The sequence below is a fragment of the Leptinotarsa decemlineata genome, unplaced genomic scaffold, assembly GCF_025532065.1.
Source record: "Leptinotarsa decemlineata unplaced genomic scaffold, Ldec_3_MD MMD2_tig00000035_RagTag_RagTag, whole genome shotgun sequence".
Classification (NCBI taxonomy): domain Eukaryota; kingdom Metazoa; phylum Arthropoda; class Insecta; order Coleoptera; family Chrysomelidae; genus Leptinotarsa; species Leptinotarsa decemlineata.
In genome coordinates this window covers 18,938,503-18,961,845 of record NW_027412540.1, presented here as the reverse complement: position 1 = coordinate 18,961,845, position 23,343 = coordinate 18,938,503, and the positions used below count along the sequence as shown (strand labels likewise).

The 23,343-nt window shown below is 35.3% G+C and overlaps 2 protein-coding genes across 3 annotated transcripts in view; both read left to right on the top strand.

Annotated features, from left to right (window-relative positions):
- Window positions 1–23,343, top strand: part of LOC111510462 (prostaglandin reductase 1) — a 503,388-nt gene that overhangs the window by 290,910 nt on the left and 189,135 nt on the right. The window lies entirely within an intron of this gene.
- The window catches only part of LOC111512156 (BTB/POZ domain-containing protein twz), an 84,368-nt gene continuing 69,882 nt past the window's right edge, over window positions 8,858–23,343 (top strand). The window contains exon 1 of one of the 2 annotated variants that reach the window (XM_074171980.1): window positions 8,858–9,102. In XM_074171980.1, the coding sequence (XP_074028081.1) occupies window positions 9,032–9,102 (71 nt within the window). In that variant the 5' untranslated portion in view covers window positions 8,858–9,031. Of the gene's footprint in view, window positions 9,103–19,353; window positions 19,527–23,343 lie in introns of those variants that run through there. The other variant, XM_074171981.1, reaches the window with a different exon arrangement.

Below are 23,343 nucleotides of genomic sequence, written 5' to 3'. Positions count from 1 at the left end.
ATTGCTTAGATCGCCACTCTACCCCCGCACATAGTTCCCGCCGTCTTACAGTAGACGCGACGCGTAATGGCTTACTGTGTTGCGTCAAGTTAATCTCATCGTGAAAACTTTGAAAATTTCAGTGTGGAAGACAAAGTTCATCTATATTAAATACTCAAAACGACAATTGTATCAAGAACTTGATAGATATTGTAAAATGTTCATTGTGAAAAAAAGAATCCAATTTAATTGTATTTATGGCTTAGTATTTTGCATATAGTGGCTACCACATAAGAGATAGATTTATGCTATCGCCGACTTTTATTTAGAACTATTTAAGATGAATAATTCCATGGTATAGTCGAAGTAACCGATATAGTAATCTTAAAGCTATCAGCGAACTCAAAGGCCAAAAAAACCAATACAAAGGAATAATGCCGCTACGAATTGGACCACGTGTACTGAAGAATTGGCGGTTCGTATTGGATAATTTTTACTAACCGAGTTTTATGATTGGCTGAAGAGTCATAAAATTGAATTTGAAGTCATGTTACGGTGACTAATAGAATGTGAGGATGGTTAGAAGAGTCGTGTTGTCAATGTTCAGTTCAGGAACTGATCGCGATTTGAGTGTTGAAATTCGATATTGGTGCAGTTATAATTACTCAAAATTTTTGTTATTTGTTTAAAATGTGGCGTCCTTAGACAAGTACTATAGTAATAACGAGTGTGATAACAATGCAGAATTTTTTCTGTGTAGTGATTCCAATAGCGCTGGCAAACATTGCGAAAGAGAGATACCAGTGAATAAGATTCGGATGCACTTGAATATTAAAATACAGAGAGTATGTTTCAATGTTTATAAGAATCTACATATCACGTTTGGTTTCGAGGGAAAAAAAACTATTACAAGAAACATCAGATTTGACCGAAATTCCTTTCTCGACTGTACGTAAAATAGTCAAAAACAAACCTTATGAACGCAAGACGCGATTTGATGCGGGATTACCAAAACCTTTAGACGTTCATTTAATAAAATCATTAAAAAAAACAATATACGACTGTTATAAAAGCAAGGAGATTCCTACAATTGAAATCATAATAAAGAAATTGAGCTGCTGCTGCTGTGAGCTGCTGTGACAAAACTCTTCAGAATTGGATAAAGAAACTAGGATTTAGATTTAAAACAATAAACAAACGTCAATCAGTCATAGAAATCAGAAGAAGGGTGGAATTGCGTAACAAATACTTAGAACAAATAACTAAATATAGACAAGAACAACGGCAAATTTTTTATTTGGATGAAACTTATTATGACACTCACGACACAGTTACGGAAGGGTGGACTGATGGTTCGAGAATGTGTACGCATGCATGCAAACAAAGGATCGCGACTAATCATTGTGCATTGCGGAGGAAGTAAAGGATGGGTTCCGAATTATTTGAAATTATGTGGAAAAAAACTTGAGGACTGCAATGTTGACTATCATAAGAACATAGAAGCTAATATTTTTGAGGAATGGTTTGAAAACACATTGCTCCCAAATTTTGATGCGAATAGTGTAATAGTTCTTGACAACGCTTCCTATCATTCGCGACAGCTCATCAAAGTACCGAATAAAAATTCGAGGAAAGATGAAATACAAAGTTTTTTAATGGATAACAATTTGTATTTTGAAGATAACTATATCGAAAACCAACCACCTGAAATTTTACAGACAAAAACATTTGAAAAAGTGTATGCGCTTGAGAATATTGCTGAAAAGTATGGACATATTGGTATTTCCCCCCTATTTTTGTGTTTTCAATCCCATCGAGTTGATTAGAGGAAAATTGAAACAATGCATCAGGCGTAAAAATAATTTTCCAAAATTTGATAAAAAGGTAAGACTGGCAGAAAAGGATTAAAAAAGTAATTTTAGTTGAAAAAGACTATATGGAGATTGGACACTTCCATGTCAATGGTGGAAATAATTTCATTATTGATTTAAATGACGACAGTGATAGTGAAACGGAGAATATGGAAGAGGAATTATCAGAAGTTTTCGAAAAAAAGTTTGTGAAGTGTTTTTGAAGTGATCGATTGTATATATATATATATATATGTGAGCAAGTAGTTAGGTTAAGTTAGGTCACAGGTGAGTGGGTCTATTCGACCCTCCACCGCAACCCGCAAGGGTTTATTGTGGTTCACACCCACTCAAGTGCGAGTTAGTAGTATTCAGAAGTATTTTCAATCATCACTATCACTGTCATCATCTTGGCTCTACTCAAACTGAACGTGTCATCCTGTTGTATGTCCTTTTATACGGTACTCCAAGTACTTTAGGTAAATTTGCCGGTATTTGAATTACATCAGGTACTATTCTTTGTGTTGGATCTTCTCTAGGTTTACTGTTTTTAGGAGTGTGTATTGATTTGTTTAATATATTGAATGTTAGGTCTTGTCATGTTTTGATTTGTACTTGTTCCTCGATTAGTGATTTATGATTGTTAAATTTATGGATGTTTAAGTTTTCCCTAATGTCCATGCGGTTTCACTTATTGACTTGTTTTATGAGTTTTATGTTCTCTATTCCATCAGATGTTTAAGTTTTCCCAAATGACCATGCCGTTTCCCTTATTAACTTGTTTTATGAGTTTTATGTTCTCTGGTGGAACATAAATTCAAAAGTCACAAATCACTTATCGAGGAACAAGTACAAATCAAAACACAACAACATTCAATATATTAAACAAATCAGTACACACTCCTAGAAACAGTAAACCTAGAGAAGATTCAACACAAAGAATAGTACCTGATATAATCGAAATATCGGCAAATTTACCTATAGTACTTGGAGTACCTGCGTTGAGGCGTTCGGACCGTATAAAAGGCCATACAACAGGATGACACGTTCAGTTTGAGTAGAGCCTAGATTATGACAGTACGACCAGCTGTCGAAAGCGCTCGCAGATAATTAAATAGAAGTTATAAAGCTTCAAATCCTTTTTGTGGCTTGCATTTAATATAAAAATACTGAAAATGAAGGAAAATTAGTTGCCCAATAGGCTGAAACAGCTGTCTACTGGTGGCTCTTAAATTGAAATCAATATGAGAATGATCAGAAAGTACTTATCTATTCATAATATAGTTATTGTGATTCTTATATAATCAGAAATGATTATTGAATAACAAATAGTTAGCTCCCCAACTATTTTATTGAAGGGGAACTGCTGGGAGGTAGGGGGCACTATATCGTTTACTTGAACTATACATTATCTGCATGTAACTCCAACAGTATAGACAGCGCACGCCAAGATAGCTCTCAGGGAGCAAGAATTTTTCCGACTTACGTAATACTTATCGTTTCACATTTATAATAGTATAGATAGACATACATCAGCCTGAAGTCTGAGTAGTAATCTGATGATTATATTATTTAGTGTTGAGATTGGTGCTGGCATTTGGATTTGTGAGTAGTTTTGTTCAAATATTTTCGAGAACACCGGAGAAATGATTATTTATTGGTCGACAAAATGTTGTGGTTTGCTTTGAATATTGGGATCAGATACCAATTATCAAATAATCACAAAATACACCATAATTTAAAAAATGATTTGAGTATTTCTGCAGATCCATAAAATTTGTATAATTTTTCATTTTATTTGCTAAAACTTCTTGTGATTTCAAAGGCTCATGAATATACAGGTATGCTGAGTTTATCATAACTAGCAACACGCGTCTCACCAACCAAAGTGAAAGTGTACCCTGTTTGGAAATTAGTTTCCTTCATCTACTGATTGGTGAAATTCGTTCAAGAAAAGTGTCGCAATTCCCTTGTTTGCAGTTTCCATTCTACCTTCCATATTTGTCGTTATTTCAAATACAAGAATATATCTGAATCTTTCGAAATCACTTTCAGCTAACCAGAACAAAAATACTGTCTATCCACGTACGTTTCGCTGACCAAGTTAGCATCCTCAGGAGTTGACTAAAACAGTCATCTCCTGAAGATGCTAACTTGGTTAGCGAAACACACGTCGAAAAATATTATTTTTGTTCTGGTGAGGAAACAAGATATTCTACTTATCAAGTGGGAACAGATTTGGTTTTTGACAAGTCAGCGATGTTTATGCACAAATGTTTTTTTTTCAATACTTCTCTTTCTCTAGGTTATTTTGAGTTTTGCTTACGTACGGCGCATTTAGCCATTCTTCAATACTTGTTTTCTGAGATGTTTTTACCATGTTTCTAGTTACTATAATGTTACAAGCGAAGGGAAGTTCAAGTTCTTAAATATTTTGGTGTTATTATTATCAAAAATATTCTTGAATATACTTTTCTGCACTATTTCACATTTCAATCAAAATAAACTTTTGTTGTTCTCGACATTATGTTGATTCACGAATCATCCCACGATCATTTATAAAAACGGAATTCGTTTCAGTAATGAGGATTTATTAGAATGTAATCCTAAAATGCTAATTTGTTTCTTCCAAAGTCAAAGATTACATAAATTATTTTTATCAGTTGCATTGAGGAACAATTTTCCCTGGCGTATAATTATTTATTTCTTTCTTGGGTTTTCTAAACGAGCTTCTGATTCAAAACTCTGAATATAAATCAAAGAAATTCATAGAGAAAAGTATAAAAAGAAATTCTGCAGAGGATTGCTTATTGGCGATAAAAACACATTTCTCTTTCAGAAATTTCGAAAGTTTTCTGCAGGAAGTATAATAGCAAAGTGATCGCATCTGAATGGAGTTCTTTAAGTTCTCATTCTGAAACCCACGTAATTTCAAAAGGAGCCTGTTAAGCTATTGCTTTATTCATGTCAGATCTTTTCGATGAATTTTCTGCATAGTTTATTTTCTGTGCGTAAAAGATGAGCTAATTTGAAATGCAAAGTGAAGATATTTACATTCTTATAGCGAAAGTACGAACAATATTGAAATAAGCCATTGAGAGGTTGATTTACGACTTTTGCGATTCCACTTTTGGTTTGATTAGCTTCATCGGATGAACTAACGAGAATAGGAAAATTCCTTAACTTTCAAAGTAGATGCCAGTAAAATCTTCACTTTTCAAATACACCCATGTATTTTTTGTTCTGGATATTTCGGAATAAAAAAAATCAGAAAAAAATTGTGATACCATTTTCACAATCTCTCGCTAAAGTTACATACATACTTCTTTCAGTTACATACATACTTCTTCAGTGTAATTGAAGGGCAAACTGCTTCTGGAATAGACAGTCACTCAGAAATTCAAACGACGGTTCTATGCCTCATAAAAGTTAACGTCTTGGCTAGCCATGAGAACTGTTTATGAAATCCCTCTGTGGGTTATTTGCTAGACGCATTGGTCAGGAAAAAAGTATCTCCTATCGGTAAGATTAGTTGGAAGTACATCAGTTTTCAAACTTCGAAATCTATAGACAGTCTGAGCGAAATATGGGTTTTCCGTGTGTGGTCTAATTTTGTTAGGAACGACAAAAATTAGCAACAATATTACTAAGACGGGGTCATAGTCCAATTAAGGATAGGTTTGGCAAATTGAAATCAACTGGTACAAGAAATAACCTTTCGCGATTGGTCGAGGGGGGTTTAGAAAAACGATGTACCCGTGATTGCTTTGTAGTTTTTGGTTTGGAGACAGTGACCGGGGCTTGAAGGGGTTTTGTTAACGGTCGATCACGGGCAATTCTTTGGAAGATACATTTTCCTGGGTTATTGTATTTTTGGACAGTTTTTGAACAAGGGGTGTTTTCTTATTTTGCGAGTGGGTCACGAGCGGTATTTTGTTATTAGAAGATAATTTTCCTGGGTTGAATCTTTGAAAAGTTTAATATTTGAAAACGGACGGTTGACTCGATTTTAAATCGTAAGGAAGATAATAAAGTTCGAGCAGTGTAGTGCAAAAATTGAAACAGACAAATATTCCGCATGCCGAAACCGTGAAATTGAGGTGAAATTTTGCTAGGATATTTTTTTGGTAACCTACAGAGACGAGCTAGAAAAGGGCGGCGGTGGGTTAACTGTACATGTTCAATATCCATTTTATGAATTCTGGGAAGAAGTTAGCAACAAATCAGTAAACAGAGTGGAACTAATAATCGAGTCATAGTTGGGTAGTGGTCAGAAATTATGGGCCAAGCTAGAGTATTACACTCTCGCATATGATTAACGGCGAAGGCACTAAATTTGAGTTTCATACGAGATTTGGTTATTGTTATTTTCTTTTTGGTGTTTTTCTTCGTCTATTTTGTTATATCATTTTCTTTGTTTCTTTATCAATGAATATCTTTTTTGAGGTTTACAGCTCGTTTTCATTTCAACAGCTAGCATAGTAACCTCTTCTTCCGCATTTGGTGACAGCAGCTACCAAATTTAATTTGACAAAACAATCACGCTATTAGCGAGAGGGCCGAGTGTGGAGGTTAGAGATCACTTGGGTGCAAAAAATGATCAAAAATAAGCAAGCGGATTCACCATCAGGGGCCAACTGCAATTTCGTGTCATCGTCGGAGGACCTTGAGATCACAAGGACTAACTTTCAACTTAGTCGCGGGTGCAGTTATAGTAACCTGCGTGACATCCAGGTCCAAGATAAATCAAACAAGAAAGATAGATATTGAGTGACATGGTTTTATCAGTGAAAAGGAGTTGTTGGACAAGCACTCATAGGAGAGTGTGCAAACCACAGACACGTGTTTCTGGCTATTTAGCCTTCGTCAGTACGGTACAGCCAAGTGTACAGCCCTGAAGGTGAATCCGCTTGTTGGTTTTCGACCCTTTTTCACAACCAAGTGTTGTGCCTTTACACTTGGCAGTACCGTACTGTACCAGTTACTACATTAGCTTTGTTTATTTTTCAGATTCTAGAAGGTTATAAACCCAAAAAATAGTAAACATATAGATTTCTCCACAAAAAAGTCTTTCAAAAAATTGTTACTCATATGTCTCGTCCCTTTTCCTTTTATTTTTGAACGGGTCAACTAAAAAAATTGAAATTTGGGATAATGAAACTAATGGATGAATACTTTATTTAGAACTGGAATTGACAGATGAAACTTTCAAGACTGGACGCCATCTGGGAAAAAATTAAAAGGAAAGAGGAGTCTTGAGTCGTGACACATCTTCCTGAAGCTTCTGACAAATGCTTCACATTTACTTCTTTAACTACTACAAAATGGCGGAACTTTTAATAATTGCCTGAATACATTGACATTTAACTACATAATATGACGAAATGAGCTTGAGGTCAGTCAAGAGAATGCTCGAAATGTTTGCCTTGAACTTCTTGACATATGAACAGCCTATCAGATATTTCACGCCGAACATTTTCTCTGCCGTATATCCAATATTGAAGCAGGTTCAGATTCGTACACCTCTTGCTTCAAATAGCCCCATGAAAAAAAAAGTCCAAAGGTGTCAAATCTGGCGAGCGAGCTGGCCATTCTGTAGGACCTAGACGGCTAATCCAACGACCAGGAAAAGTAGTATCCAAAAAGTTTCTTACTTGTCTGGAGTAATGTGGTGGTGCTCCATCCCGTTGGAATACAATATCCATATCAATAGGGTTTCCAGCATATTCAAATACAGTTCCCCTGTTGAATTTTGATCAATAAATAGAGGTCCTACAATATGGTTTCCCAATATTCCTGCCCAAACTCAATATTTGGTATGTGTTTCCCGGAAAACGTGAGGGTTGGTATCACTCCAATCACGGCAATTTTGTATGTAAACTCTGCCGTTTGAAAAAATGTACATTCGTCACTAAAACAAATATTGTGGAGATAGGTAAGATGCCTTGCAATGGTTTCCGTCATGATTTTGCAGAATTATGTTCTTCGATCAGGGTCATCTTCAGTTAATTGGTGTACCATTTTAATTTTGTATGGATGATAATTATTCCTATTCAAAAGTCTCCACACAGTAGAAGGAGACACCTCACAAACATTCGTGATGAAATAAGTAGACTGTTTAGGACTTACTACCATCTCACCAATTATTTGCACTTGCTGTTCTTCCGGAATGGACAGATGACCTGTGGGCTTTTTGTTATGTACACTACCGGTAGTTGTGAATTTGAATACAAGTTCCCTCAAATATTTTCTACAGATAGGACGATTCGGAAAACGTTCATTGAAAATCCTTTCGGTTTCGTGAAAGATACGCATCGCAGCGTAAATAAAAATCGCTTCAATTTTTTCTTCCAATGGATGAGAATTGACCATTTTGATGAAACCGAAAGCTGAATGAAAATATAAAAAAATAACTTAACAAACCTTATCGGGTTGTTGGAATTGAAATATGGCAGATAAACAGGAATATTTCTAGAAATATCGATATTAATGTATTTGTCTTCAGGAAATTAATAATTGTTCAGCCATTTTGTAGTAGGTGAAAATATTGACTTGTGTGTGTGTGTTGTGTAGTATTCCTCAGGAGCTTCAAAATGATGTGTTACAAGACCCCCCTTTCCATTTAATTTTTTTTCCCAGATGGCGCCCAGTCGCCATTTTGAAAGTTTCATCTATCAATTTCACTTCAAAATAAAGTATTCATGCATTAATTTCATTATCCCAAATTTTTGAGTTGACCCGTTAAAAAAATAAAAGGGTAGTGGACATTAAAGAAATGCACTGTTCACTCGTTTCATCTATCTTTTACGAGAGACCGTAATTTTCTTTCTGGTGTTGGGATCGTGTTTTCAAAAAAAGGAAAGGTGTTCGTACAGAATGTTCACAAACACAAAATACCATTTAGAGGTAGGACATCAAATGTTTGTAACGCAGTTAAGCCCTCTATCCCTCCTTTGTAGATCGGACCTCACAGAATACAGAATCCCGCCCCTACCACTAGCCCGACTTACGTCTCTTGATCTCCATCATCCGAATGCTCCGATCGGATCGGTTCAGTTTGAGTTGTGCCGGAGTTGGTAGTTACTGTCGAAGAGTCGTTGAGATACCGCGGTTTTATACACGGAAAATTCGTGCTGTGAGACGGGAGTTGTTCATACGAACTCGCAACTTCATGACTGTTTTATACGGGGTTCTATTTAGTAATGGCAAATTTTGGTGTGTCCGTTAAACGGAGTCCTAGTGATCTTGAAGAGCAGAATCTGATGTTATACAGGTTAGTTCCAAAAATATGGCAATTTTTTTCCATACTTATTTGATATGTTTTTTTGCTGCGTTTCGTTAAAATAGCTGTACTATTTTTGAAAATTCAGAAGAATAGAGTAAAATGAAGACCAAGCCTTAGCTTCGTAGTTTGAAGTTTTTGATTGCAATTATATCTACAAACAAGTAAAGATACCAAGAAATTGGTAGTAATTTCAAAAGAAATATAGAGAAAGAGAATAGGTATCATTTAGTTAAAAAACACGTGACGATAAAGAAATGCCATAAAAAACAGTAACATGAATCAGATTAAAATGTATCAACCACCATAAGTTATATAATCACTCAATAACTTTTCATATCTGCCTAAATGAAAGAGAGAATAGAATGATGACAGATTTGTAAGTTTTCAGGCGTTACTGTTCCAAATAAATAATTCATTTCATCACACAAAAAGCCATCATCTGCTTGAAAGAAAAACTTGATAGCATCTTATTTTAAATTGAATATTTTATGAATTGATAGCAATTCTTAAGTGGGTCAACAGCTAATTACGTGTTTTCCAAACTTTGCGAGAAAGTCAGTAAAATGGTCATTGATTGAAACCGATACATCTTTAAATATTGTTGAATTTCGTCATTTGTGAAATGGATTGTTGATGTGACATCTTTTTTATGTTGTGGTTTCACAACATCAAAATATTAGGAGGTTCAACGGAGCAATAAGACAAAAGAGAAAGGTTGAGTGTACTTTTATCAGTTTGCTTGAAAATACACTTACAATGTGTCTGTTTAATGAATATCAATCTGTATTTAAACATGATTCTGTTAAAAAAATGTTGAAATATGTTTTTAGTTAACCAGCTGTCGCCCCCCTACGAACGACAACCCTTAGAAGTCGAAACTTGTACGAGCTAAGAATTCACGAGACCTAACCTTTTAACGTGTGATTCATAGCAAGGGTGCGATTCCTCGATTATTCTACTGATTTTTATATGTATCTCATCACAAAAATAAAAGTGTAAATGAAACATTGCATTGAAAGATGGTAAAACAAGGGTGAGGCAAATTCAATTTTATTCCTCTCTAAAACCTACATTTGAAACATATAAAGTTCTGTACTGAATATCTGAAGAGAGGTTTGGAAATTGAAACTTCAATGTAAAGGAACTTCAGAATTGAAAACGAAACATACCTTGAAATATACCTAAAATTAACCTCTTGAAATTCTGAATTCGCTTCATTTTCCCTTTCTTTCCATAATTTGAATTATTGATAAAATCAGTAATTACCTAAGCGTTGCTTTTATGCTTGCCTGCTTACTTGTTCATTTTTAAAGCAATTGGTAATTACTAATTTTTAAATTTTTTTATTTTTTTTTGGAGAATAGTGAAGAAACTTCACTATAGCACTTTGTTTATAAACAGTCTCAATAAACTTCAATAAGTAACTAACAGAATCACCATAATCAAAATTTGTATGTCGAAATAAATGTATTTTTTTTCATAATTGAAAATTTGTTGATACTATATACCGAACGGATATTTACTTAATCATCCATCTGATTGGAATATGATTAATCGATTGATCAATTATTGTTTTAGTAATTCCATATATTTCATTTTCATTATCAATTCATAATTATTTCACAAGAGAAAATAAATGAACATTATAATTCCACCTGTTTGTCTTCATTTCGTTTAGTTTACAGACGTAAAAAGTTCGTAAGATATTAAAGGTGAACACAAATTTCGTAAAAAAGCATCATGGAAATCAGTTCAGCAGTTTCATATTCGTTTCATGAAAAATATTTTCGAAACTCACTCCTATACTGGGGTGAACTGACGACCAGTTCTTCCGACATCCCATGCGCCATTTTGTGATGAGTTAATCTCCACTAGAGTCCTCAAATCCTCGTCCTGGATTATTGTAGGTCGACCACTTTGGCGGTCATCTTCGAGGATAAAATCTCCGGAAAGAAATTTCGCAAACCAACGTCGAACAGTGCGTTAATTGACACTATCATTGCCGAACGGCTAATTCATTTTTCAGACTGTTTCGGCAGCGCTTTGGTTCAAATGAAATCGTAGAGAACTGGCCGAACTGAATTTACAGCGAGGTCAGTTGGAGTCGTAAACTCGACATCCATCTTTTCTGTAGACTCACTCCTGATCTAAGTTTACAGGGAGATCAGTTGGAGTCGTAAGCTCGACATCCATCATCTATAGACTCAGCGTCAGAGAAAATTTTTGAGTTTACTCTGTCCATAAAAGTCCAACAAGTAGCTAGGGAAAGAAAGTCAATTACGGCAGAGCCCCACATTACCGTGACAAGGCGATGCTACGACGAGAGGTCGCCCGGAATCTCGAAGGTTCCGTAGGCTCAGTGTCATTCATCCTCTCGGCACGGATACACACACCTTAGGATTGAGCCATCGTTGGGATGCCATTCAGTTCGGGAATACGTGGAAGCAGGCATCCGACGGCCGGTTTGCTCAACCCCCACATCCCAAGATTTTATAATAGAAGTAGGGGTACCATAAGTGAATTAGCTCAGGGCGATAATATCAATATCAATGCAGCAAACGAAGTTAAATTTTTAGGAACAATTTTGGATGAAACATCAAGTTGGGATCAACACATCGATAGTGTCTGTAAAAAACTAAATAAAGCATATTTTGCGATCAAGCAAATGAAAAACTGTGTTGACCAACAAGGTCTATTGGCAATCTATTTCGCTATGGCTTATTCCCATATTTCACTCAATATAATGTCTTGGGGTTCTGGTAGAGATTTTAATAGGATATTTGTAGCACAAAAACGTATTGTAAGATTGATTTTCAATATGGAATATAGAGATAGCTGTAAACCGATATTTGTCAGAATGCAACTATTATCGGCACCATCAATTTATCTGTTCAAATGTGTTAATTTTGCGAGAAAAAATCTGTCCACTTTTGCAACCAATGCATCATCCCACAATCATAACACGCGTCATGGTAGCTTATTGAGAATACCAGCCCACACCACATCTAAATTTAAAAACTCTCCCCAGTATAGTGCTATTACGTTTTATAATAAACTACCCAACTTTTTAAAAAACTCCAAATCAGACAATATTTTTTATAAAATTAATAAGTAATTTTTTATTGAAAAATGTTTTTATAATGTACAAGAGTATCTGGATGGCAACTTCAGCTGAGTTTTATTTTGTTTAGTATACTAACAAACTGTCATTGAGATTTTAAACTTTATATTTCACTTACTTGCTATATTTTAAATGTATATGTTTAGTATAAATAGTACCTGTTGACATACCATATGTACATATTGTACCTCAGTGGCTAAATAAATTATTATTATTATTATTATTAACGCACTCGCCAAAAAACAGCATGCACAGTGGTTCAGGCAGTGAAATATGAACAAAGACAGCCAACCCGCCTCGTTCTATAGTGCTCGCCGTTGACAGTTATGGCCTCACCAAAGTCATTCTCAAAGAAATATGGACCGATGATGCCGCCAGCCCAAAATCCACACCGAACAGTGACTTTGTCGGAAAACACTGGAAGCTGTTGGATCTCATGTAGATAAGTATCATTCCAAATTGGACAACATTGTTAGTTCACGTACCTATTCGTTCAGAAATGAAAATTAGAGTCAGTAGAGTCAATTACCAACTGCTCCAGAGCTCATTTAGCGAACACACGTCGTTGTCTATGTCTATGGTCGTTCACCTGCAGTTCCTGGGTCAGTTGAATTTTATACGGGTGCAAGCCCAAGTCACGACGCAAAATTGTGGTCGGCGAAAGGCCGAGTTCTTGTGAGCGACGCGAAATTGACTGCTTTGGATTCTCCTGCACACTCTCACACACAGCAGCGATGTTTTTGGCAGATTTTGCGCCTTGTCGTCGTACAGGTGTTGATCAATAGTTTACTGAACCAGTGGATCCTAATTTATCCACCACATAGTGAATAGTCCTCTCGGTAGGACGATTATGACGACCGTAAAATGGGCGAAGAGCGCGGTACGTTGCCCGAACAGAGCACCTATTTTGATAAAACAATTTTATTATTTGCACGTGTTGTTAAATGCCATACTGAATGAATGACAACTAATTTGACAATAAGATGGCCGTTATCAATTGTCAAATTTCGGAAGTCCCTGTTAGGAGACCCCATATAAGCTGAAAATAGACAAAAAATGAAAATTTGGAAAAAATGAACTGAATCAATGTACAAAGTATATATAACGATCAGTATATAGCGCGACACAATAGAATGATTATTTATTGAGATATGGAGCTACAAAAACACATAACATTAAAACGGACAAATCTTTCCAAACACTCTAATAACAACTAACTTATTTAAAAACAGAGAATTAGAAATAAACTGCTTGCCAGTCCTAACGGGCACCACTCACTATTCGGCAGCGTCTAGTCAGGCGAATTTTGAAACAGGTCAATGTCAACAAGGCGTCTGGCCCTGATGAAGTGCCCGTCATCGTACTTGAAAAGTGCGCATTCCTTTTGGATTCCAGGACATCGGCTACGGAGGTACATCTTAACCGGCAGCAGGAGTTTGCATATAAAGTAACCAGGTTCAATTCAATACCACAAAAATCCAGGCATCGGTTTTCTCCAAGAAGATAAATGTCTCCGAACCGGATATAATAATATCAGGTCAGACAATTTCACTTTCAGCTTCGATAAGTTTGTTGGGAGTTAAAATGCATCCATCCAGAAAAGAGCCATCCACCTGATTGGAGATGCGAACATCACATGCAACCTTGATAACCTGGAACATCGAAGATAGGTTGGAGATTTGTCTCTCTTCTATAGATACTTTCACGGGAAGTGTTCAAGTGACTTGCTACATTTGATTCCACCAAGAGCGGTACAAATCAGAAATACGCGACGAACTGCGGCTGCTCATCGTTTTGAGGATCAACTCAGTGCACCTCGAACTTCACTGTTTAAGAACTTTTCCATTTGAAGAACGGCGTTTATGTGGAATAAACTTTCTGAAAACATTTTTCCAAATGGATATAATCTCCAGTGATTCCAATCCAATGTGAATCACTACTTTCGCATAGGCACCGCATAGGAAGGATTTTCCTGTATTGCTTGTGTTTTCTTCTTAAAAAAAGAAAGTTTGTGAGGAGTTTAATATTTCTTCATAAATAGTTAAAAAAATATGAAATTGCAAACAGATCATTGCACAACCCTTTGCAAACGCTGCAGTGAATATCAGCTTCTCAGAAAGTAATGAAGTTTGAGTTTTTTGACTCAATATATAGGTATTTAAAACGATGATTATTATCAAAAAATTCATGAATTCTAATAAAATATTGGATAACATTCAGTTTTAATTTATTTGTTGGAATTGTGTGTGATTCAAAATCGTCTTCAGTTGGCTTATAAATTCCTTGCATACTATTTGTTGAATAAATTATTTTACCGATTCGTTTCAAACATTTCATTTTCAACATAATTTTAGTAATCAATTTGAAGTCAGTAATCAATTAATATTATTTTGGTTACATCATCAGCTTATGAGATATTAGATACAGAAACGTCGAATTTTCCTAACTCGCACGTCTCAAAGACTTTCAAATTCAATTCAATTTTTTAAATGGGAAGTATAGGTTCGTGATATATCGTTTGAAACGTCTCTTCATTCTCTATTCAAAAATGTTATCGTTTTCAAGTTTATTGCAACAATTAGGATAAAATTAATTGAAATCATGTGGTTACCGAAATTCGATAAAATGCTCTCAAAACTTATTGCATATACTCAAAACTTATTTCATGTTGAGGTATCGATAATAAGAAAGTAAGCAAAAACCATAGCAATGTTCCTTTTAGATGGTATCGTTTGAAAAATTGTAAATCATTTCCGTGGCAACGTTTGTAACGTCTTGTCAACTTGTTTTTTATGTTACAACATTAGTTGTCAGTATTTTAATTTAAGTTTAATGTTCGTTAACTTCAAGTCTGACAAATGGTTAGATTAACGGAAATGCATAACAGTTTCACAAATGATTGGTTACGGAAATAAAACCCGAACACAACAGGAAGTGGCTCGCCTGTTTCATAAGAAATTTCCTAATTTACCGCCCATGTCTCAAGAAATAATAAGCAAAATAGAGAAGCAGTTTCGCGAGCTTGGTCATGTGGGGCAGATGAAAAAAGCAGCTGCCAATGCAATGAGTGATGAACTCAAATTCGATGTGATGCCTGAGTTTGAGGAAAACCCACATACATCGAGTAGACAGGTATCAACTACATTCAATGTTAACCATACATCGATAGTGAACATAATAAATGAAAATGAAATGCATCCCTTCAAAATGATACCTACCCAGGAGCTCATGGAAGACGATTTTGATACAAGAACTTATTTTTGTAAGCAAATGATGGATAACAATATCATCCAATTAGAAGACGTTATGTTTTCTGATAAGTGTACTTTGTCTCTTAAATGCTAATTAAAAAAATTGCCGCTAGTGGTTAACGGAAAATCCACACTGGATGAGAGAAGAAGACACGAAATACCGTCAAAAAGTTAATGTTTGGGCAGAGATTGTAGAAAACCATATCATTGGTCCCTTCTTCATTGAGGGCAACTTGAATGACGATAATTATTAGGCACTACTTCAAACTGATGTCATTGCAAGTTTAGCAAATTCATATCCTGATCCAGGGAAATGTGTACAAAACTAAACCTTCAGATTTGAATGACTTAGGAGAACGAATAACGAATTAGGTCGGTCATGCCTGATATGTTAAATAATGTTAAAAGACAGTTTTATTTCAGATTACGATGTTACCAAGACATTCGAGGTGAACATTTTGAACATCTACTTCGTTAACTTCCATAGTTCTTTTTCATATTCTACATTTCATTACGTTTTGCATTACATTTTAGTGTTTGGGTGTATTTTATCGAATTTCGGTCCACATCATTTTAATTTATTTTATCTTGATTGTTGCAATGAATTTGAAAACAGTAACTTTTTGAATAGAGAATGGAGATACCTTTTAAACGATATATCACAAACATTCGAAAAATTGGGGTTGTACCTGTCATTCGAAGGGGGTCAAAGGTACGGGTGGCATTTTCACATTGAAGAATGTCAAATTATAATTTACATGACGTGTTTCGGGATTTTTTTTAAATATGAACAGTAACCCAAATAATGATTCCATTTGGCTTTTACACAATTTATGTTCGTTTAGTGAAAACCAGTCAACTGCTTTTTCGTAGTTGATAAAATGCGTCGCTCATTAACTCAATTGTGATGATGTATACGTTGAAATCGACAATGTAGATTGTTCTATCGGCATAGTTTTTAAACCATTGGACAACCTATTGGAATGAATTGAAATGAACTTAAAACAATGATAGTTTCTCAGAGTACCCTATTCAACACTTATCCGATAATGTAAAATTTCAATGAAGGGAATGAAAGAAAAGATATGTATTTGGTTCCAATGTCTGTCGAAAATATCATAGTGGAATGTTCAGGTTTAGCGTTACAATGTCAGTTCAGAATAAAAGAGGGTTCTTGGAGAGCCATGCAACTTTGAAAATGTCATCGGGTTCCTATCAGAAATAGGCATTCTACATAATTTATAGTACTTTCAATGTTACAAAGTTATCAGTTTGTAACTTTGTCAATAGTGCATTCACGAATTGTCGATGTTTCGTTGATGAGAACCCAAGTGGTTGATGCAACTTGTTATTTCAAATAAAAACAAAATTCAGCAAAAAAGATTCACTCAAGCAAAAATTAACACAGTAATGATTGTATAAAATATATAATCAGACAATGAGGATCTTGATGGCAAAGCGAGAGTAATCAAATCTATAATGGATTGGACTAAATTTCAAAAACAAAACTGATTTTCCCACCTACAAAGCAAAGGCAAACTATATTTTCGATATCAGAAACATATTAACCCAGAGAAAAGTGCATTCATAGAACTACTACAATATATTATTCAGAATGAATTCAATGGGAGATTTAAACAAGTGCATCTTGATTATACTCTACAGGAAATAAAATATCCAAAAAAATGATTGCTTTGCAATCATATCTTCTTTCATTTAATTCGGTATGAAGTAAAACACATTCAAGTTTTACAGTATTTCAATTTTCACCGCCATTTCCGTTTCTCATCATAATAAGAATTGATCATACATTTCAACACCCTTTCCAGTTATTTCATCTAGTTTTATCTAAGCGTGACAAATTTATTCCGCAAGATATCAAGGAAAACGAAACAACCACTTTGAGTCAATGTATAACCAGCAATGAACTGATTGCTTTGCGATACGAAGTCAAATCATAGATGAAAGTGTGTGTATAAATATCAGCTCTTTATATGGAATTTCCTCCGACCACCTGGCTAGCAATATTTCTTATAGATAGTATGCTCAATGTAGAACATTGTGATAAAATATACCGACAAGAATGATGATAGGGAATACTGGTAATGGAAACTCAAATCAGCGAGCAGTGACTTTTAAATGCTTGACAAAAGTTTTCAAAGAGAATAAAAACACATAACAACTATTATAAAAGGGTGGGTACACTTTACTCTCAATTCTTCTCAATATCATTTGAATTGAAAAGCTCATTTTGTACTTGTGATGCAGTGTTTGAAACCTCTCATGTAGTAATAAATATTACTGGAGATTTTTCACAACACCAAACCGTTATTTTAACACCTCGACACGTGTTTCGATCACCAAGTGATCATCTTCAAGAGGAAGATCAAACTGATCATTCTCTTGAAAATGATCATTCGGTGATCGAAACACGTGTCAAGGTGTTGAAATGATCATCTTCAAGAGGAAGATCAAACTGATCATCCGCTTGAAGATGATCACTTGTTGATCGAAACACGTGTCGAGGTGTTAAAATGATCATCTTCAAGAGGAAAATCAAACTGATCTTCCTCTTGGTGATCTCAACACGTGTCAAGGTGTTGAAATGATCATCTTCAAGAGGAAGATCAGTTTGATCTTCCACTTGAAGATGATCACTTGGTGATCTCAACACGTGTCGAGGTGTTAAAATGATCATCTTCAATAGTAAGATCAAACTGATTTTCCTCTTGAAGATGATAACTTGTTTATCGAAACACGTGTCGAGGTGTTAAAATGATCAAGAGGAAGATCAAACTGATCTTCTTCTTGAAGATGATCACTTGGTGATCGAAACACGTGTCGAGGTGTTGAAATAACGGTTTAGTGTTGGGAAAAAAGTCCAGTAATAATCAACCCAATTCTGGTTTGCTGTCAGGATTGTTTCAGTGCAGAATATTCAAGCTCCTCTTGAGAGAAGATTGAATTACAAAAGTCTCAAGATATTAGTACAGGGGTCCTTCTTGAAGATAATGGGTACATTGTAAGTAAAACATCATCGAGTGGGTAGTACTTTTTCTTCATTGGTAGTATTCCAAGAACTGGCTTTAGCAAATTCATTAAAAAAGTGATGATGAAGAATCTTTCAAAGAAAAGTAGGCAATCAATTTCAAAACATCTACAGATTTGGTGCTGAAGAGCCGATAAGGCAAGTGTCTTACGGTGAAACATCTGTTGTCCACCAGAGAGGATGTCAGTGTCCAATGTAAGTGAAATTTAACCTCTTCCATTTACTATATTGTGTAGGAATCCTGTGAATGATATCTGATTCAATTCCATAACGAATGTTTGGAATACAAACTGAATATAGAAGTGTTTTTCGTACAAGTGTCATTAAAAATGACATTTTTAATGGTTGTCAAGAGTATCAAAAGATGATGTTTACAAAGTAGCGTTTTAAAAAATATCTTCAACACTAATGTTAAAACTGAAACTGCTATTTGAAGCCAAACATTTGAGGTGAACCAAAAATATTTCATGAAAGTACCGACTCTGTTCGGAAAACACTCTTTTTTTACATTCAGCCTCTTTTGATGAAGAGTTTGTCTAAACTATCTCGTTGATAATAAAACAATAGAATGTCAACGTTTGAATACATTTTTCATTCAAACAACTACCTCTTACTTGGCTTCACCTTGCCCTAATTCATTCATAATATTTATGTAGGAGTTGAAAATGACAATATTTCATATAACAAACCAGATAACTTAATAATTATTCATGTAAATGAACGACTGATAACGATACTCCAAACAAGCTTGTACATTGTCAACTAGCATACATTATATTATAAGTGTATATTATGACACTTCGGTTAGTGTACATATGTTGATTCGAGCGGGGAGTCGAGAATGCATTTACCAGTACTTAAGAAGAAAAGTAATGGCTTTGTACGACCTGAACTTAAGTGAACCAAGTGTTTGTTCATAAACAGTTTTCATTTTTCAATATTATGCAATCGCTGATTACTCTTGAGTTCGAAATAAATCAATATGGCGAAGGTAATCACTTTCTTATGTAGTAATTTATTGATTTCACATGACCGTAGTGTATACTTTCAAGATATGGAAACCTTTTGAAGATCAATATTTACTTGACATCCAACCCTAGAATCTGTACAGCTTTCTTTCCTATTATTCCAATGAACATTTTCATTTGTCTTTATCTCAGCACTTTATTTCAGTGATCAATTCACAATAATCTGAATTATTTCTTCAAGTGGCTTTTCAAGAGTTCTCAGAAATGTTTCCAGTCCAGAGAAAGTAGTACTGGAACCCACCTTCGCGAGTCCATTAGTTTGGTACTCTTCTTAAATGTCTTTGTGGCACTTACATCAAAATTTCTTGATGTCTCTATGCCAGTTGAAAGGATGTACAATCGTTCTAAGTGAGTTTGGAATGTCAGACAAGTATATTACCTTAAAGTTCGGAGTGCTGCTGGTTCTGTCACTTCCACGGCGAACGTCTTCATCCATCTTGACGTCCTCACCCAGCTGCAAATTTTGAGATATGTCTGTATGGTGGCTCTTCATCGCCACTTCAAACAAAACCTCGAAATCATGCCTTATTGACATTACATCCAGTAAAACCTGAAGGAATTACTTACTGCTATCTTAATTATCTGGTGGTGAAAAATTATTTTCAAAGCTTTCGTCCATCCTTCGAATACTGCTTTCTTGGTGTGCAATTATGTCAAGTATATTTATACAGAAGAATTGAAATAGTTTCGAATTGATTTTGTAAAAAGTAAAATTGAAACCTCTGTTGTAGAACGAATCAATAACAGTACATTTCTCGTCCATAAAGAAGAGTATTTCAGTGATTGGAGAAAGTGAATGTTTCGTTTATTTGAAGTTGATTGACAATGTTTCATGATGAATTTCACTAGTTCGGACTTCCATTCCGGCTTCTCTTCCTTGCGAGGCTCGCAAGGAGGAGCCTTGCAAGGAAGTGAAGCCGTCACAAGTGCTTGCACTTCCCTACATCAGAGGATTATCGGAGAGGATAAGAAGAATTCGTTCCAAGTACAACATCAGAACCTGTTTTAGATCCAGTAACACTATCTGTAGCAGCTTCACGAAAACCATGCCACCAAACGCGGACTGCGATTCAAAGAATTGCATTTACCGGATACCCTGTGAGTGCGAAAAATCCTATATTGGTGAAACTAAGAGGCCATTGAATGTTCGCATTGCCGAGCACAAGAAGCACACACAGCGAGGGGAAACCAGCAAATCAGGAATAGCAGACCATATTTGGACCCATCAACACAACATCGAGTGGTCCCAAGCTGAGATCTTGCACAGAGAGGAACATTGGTTTAGGAGAAAATTCAAGAAAGCCGCATAAATGTTGTCCAACAACGTATTCAGCCAGGCCAGCGTAGAAATACGCAACATATGGAAACCCATCAACAAGCGAAAAATGGCCAACTCCCGCCAAAACGGTCATCTCCCACGGAACCAGTGAAGCGGAAAATGAAAAACAGGGATAAGTGAAAGTATTTGAACGACCTATAAATAGTCATCTTTTGGAGGAATCAGTCCGTCATCACCCGAAGACGATTGTAGATACTAACAATCGAAACGTCGTGAACTAACGTGACTTGGAATCTCTACACTTATTATTTTTATTTTCTTTTTTCATTTCTTTATTTTTATTTTGTTTTTATTTATTCAATTGTTATATTTTTACTTGTAGTTCATTTCATTTCAGGTTTATTTTGCGTAATATAATTGTTATTTTTAGCTATTCATTTTTAATTATTCTTTTTTAGTTGTTTCAGGGATTTCAAATCATTTTATATAGTAGACAATGGAAATCCGAACTAGTGAAATTCATGAATGTTTCGTATCTATCACAAAATGTTAACATTGTGTTGAATATGTAGTATGTACACTAAATTTCAGAATTATTATGGAAAAAATGAAGGGAAAAAGAACTATTATAGGTTAGAACAGCTGAACTATAATGCTGGATAATGAATTATAACTTTACAACCATTTTTGTTTATCATTGCTGCTTCGACCTTCATTTAGATTCAAGGGTTTCACATGCAGTCATATCCTAGGATGTTCAACATTTCTATTCTAGTATTTAGGCATTTGGATCCAAAGAGTTTTTGAATACTATCAGAATTATACTGGGATGTCTTTTTCGACTGTTTCTTGTATTGTGAAGCGATACAATGAGACTGGGGAGTACAAAAGACGTAAGAGATGAACAACGTAAATTTGAAAATTCAATCTTTGCGAAATCGCACGCTCACAGCTCCGCTTCTCAGAAAAGATTTACTGAGCACAAGTCAAGTTAACATAAGTGTCAAAACAGTAATAGGATTACTCGGAGAAGTTGGTTTAAATCCAAAATGCCCTGCCAGAGTGCCTAGGCTTCTCTCACGTCACAAATCTAGACGGTTACAATTTGCCATAGCCTATGTCAACTGGAATGAACAACACTGGGGAGAAATTCTTTTCACAGATAAAACAAGAATACAGTTATGGAAACCAGATGGATGTGGTCGAGTATACTGAAGATCTGGAGAACGTTTCGCAGAATGTAATCTTGTACATAACGTTAGCTTTGGTGGTGGTTCCATTATGTTGTGGGATGGCATCAGTATGGACAGTCGCACCGAGCTTATAGAGGTGAATTCAAGAATTACCTTAGGGCGGCTTCATTGGTTACGACAATGTTGTGCTAATGCATGATAATGCTCGTGCAAATGCTGCAAGAACAGTCACCCCGTATCTTGAAGTTGTTGGACTTGAGGCAGTGGAGTGGCCACCAAACAGTCCTGACGCAAATCCCATAGAATATATTTGGGACATCCTGAAAAGACATAATACGAGCACGAAATCTAGCTCCTAAATCAATTGTAGAATTGAGAATTGCTGCACAGGAAGAATAGAATCGAATTCACAATAAACCATCAAAGGCCTTTTGCGGAGTATGTCCAGGAGGATGCAAGCTATCATTAGAGCTAGAGAAGGAAAAAACAGTAAGTATATAACTATTATTATTTTATCTGGATTATTTGGCAATTAATATACGTTAAATACTTCAGCAAATACCATTTAGTAATGAAAACTGCATAAAGATTCAGACAAATAGAAATTGACATAAAATCTAGGCTCAAAATTAAATATACAATATTTTTGTCTCTGAGTATATTTTTTCATTTTATTTTATCAGACTAAGCGGTAGAAGAATCCACATGTATTTAATTGAAACATGTATCTATGAACAACTACTTCCTTTCTTAACGAAACATAATGTAATTACCAAATGTCAAAATGGATTTTGCCCCGGTAGATCGACAGAAAGTGCGACTACAGCTCTCTTGGAAAATATCTATAGATGAATTGACATAGGAAAGTTTGTGACCGCACTCTTCTTCGATTTATCAAAGGCTTTTGATTCTATAAACTCCCATATACTGGCCAAGAAACTTAGTGCAATTGGAATTCGAGGTAAATTTCTATCTTGGATTATGTCTTACATGAAATTTCGAAAGATGTACCTAGAATGGGATAATGTAAACTCGAGTACTTATGACTTGGAAGTTGGAGTTCCACAAGGCTTAGTCTTTTGGCCATACATAAATGATTTACCACAACATATCGGCACTACTTCGATAGTTCTTTTTGCCGATGATACTTCCATTTCCGCAGAAGCCGACAGTCCTTTGGAACTTCAAGAAAAATTGAATGTAATAAGTCAAAATTTCTCAAAGTGGTGTCAAAGAAATAGACTTATGGTCAATGCAGGAAAAACAGTATTGGTACAGTTTTCTCCAAGAGAATCTGTGGAGCATCCC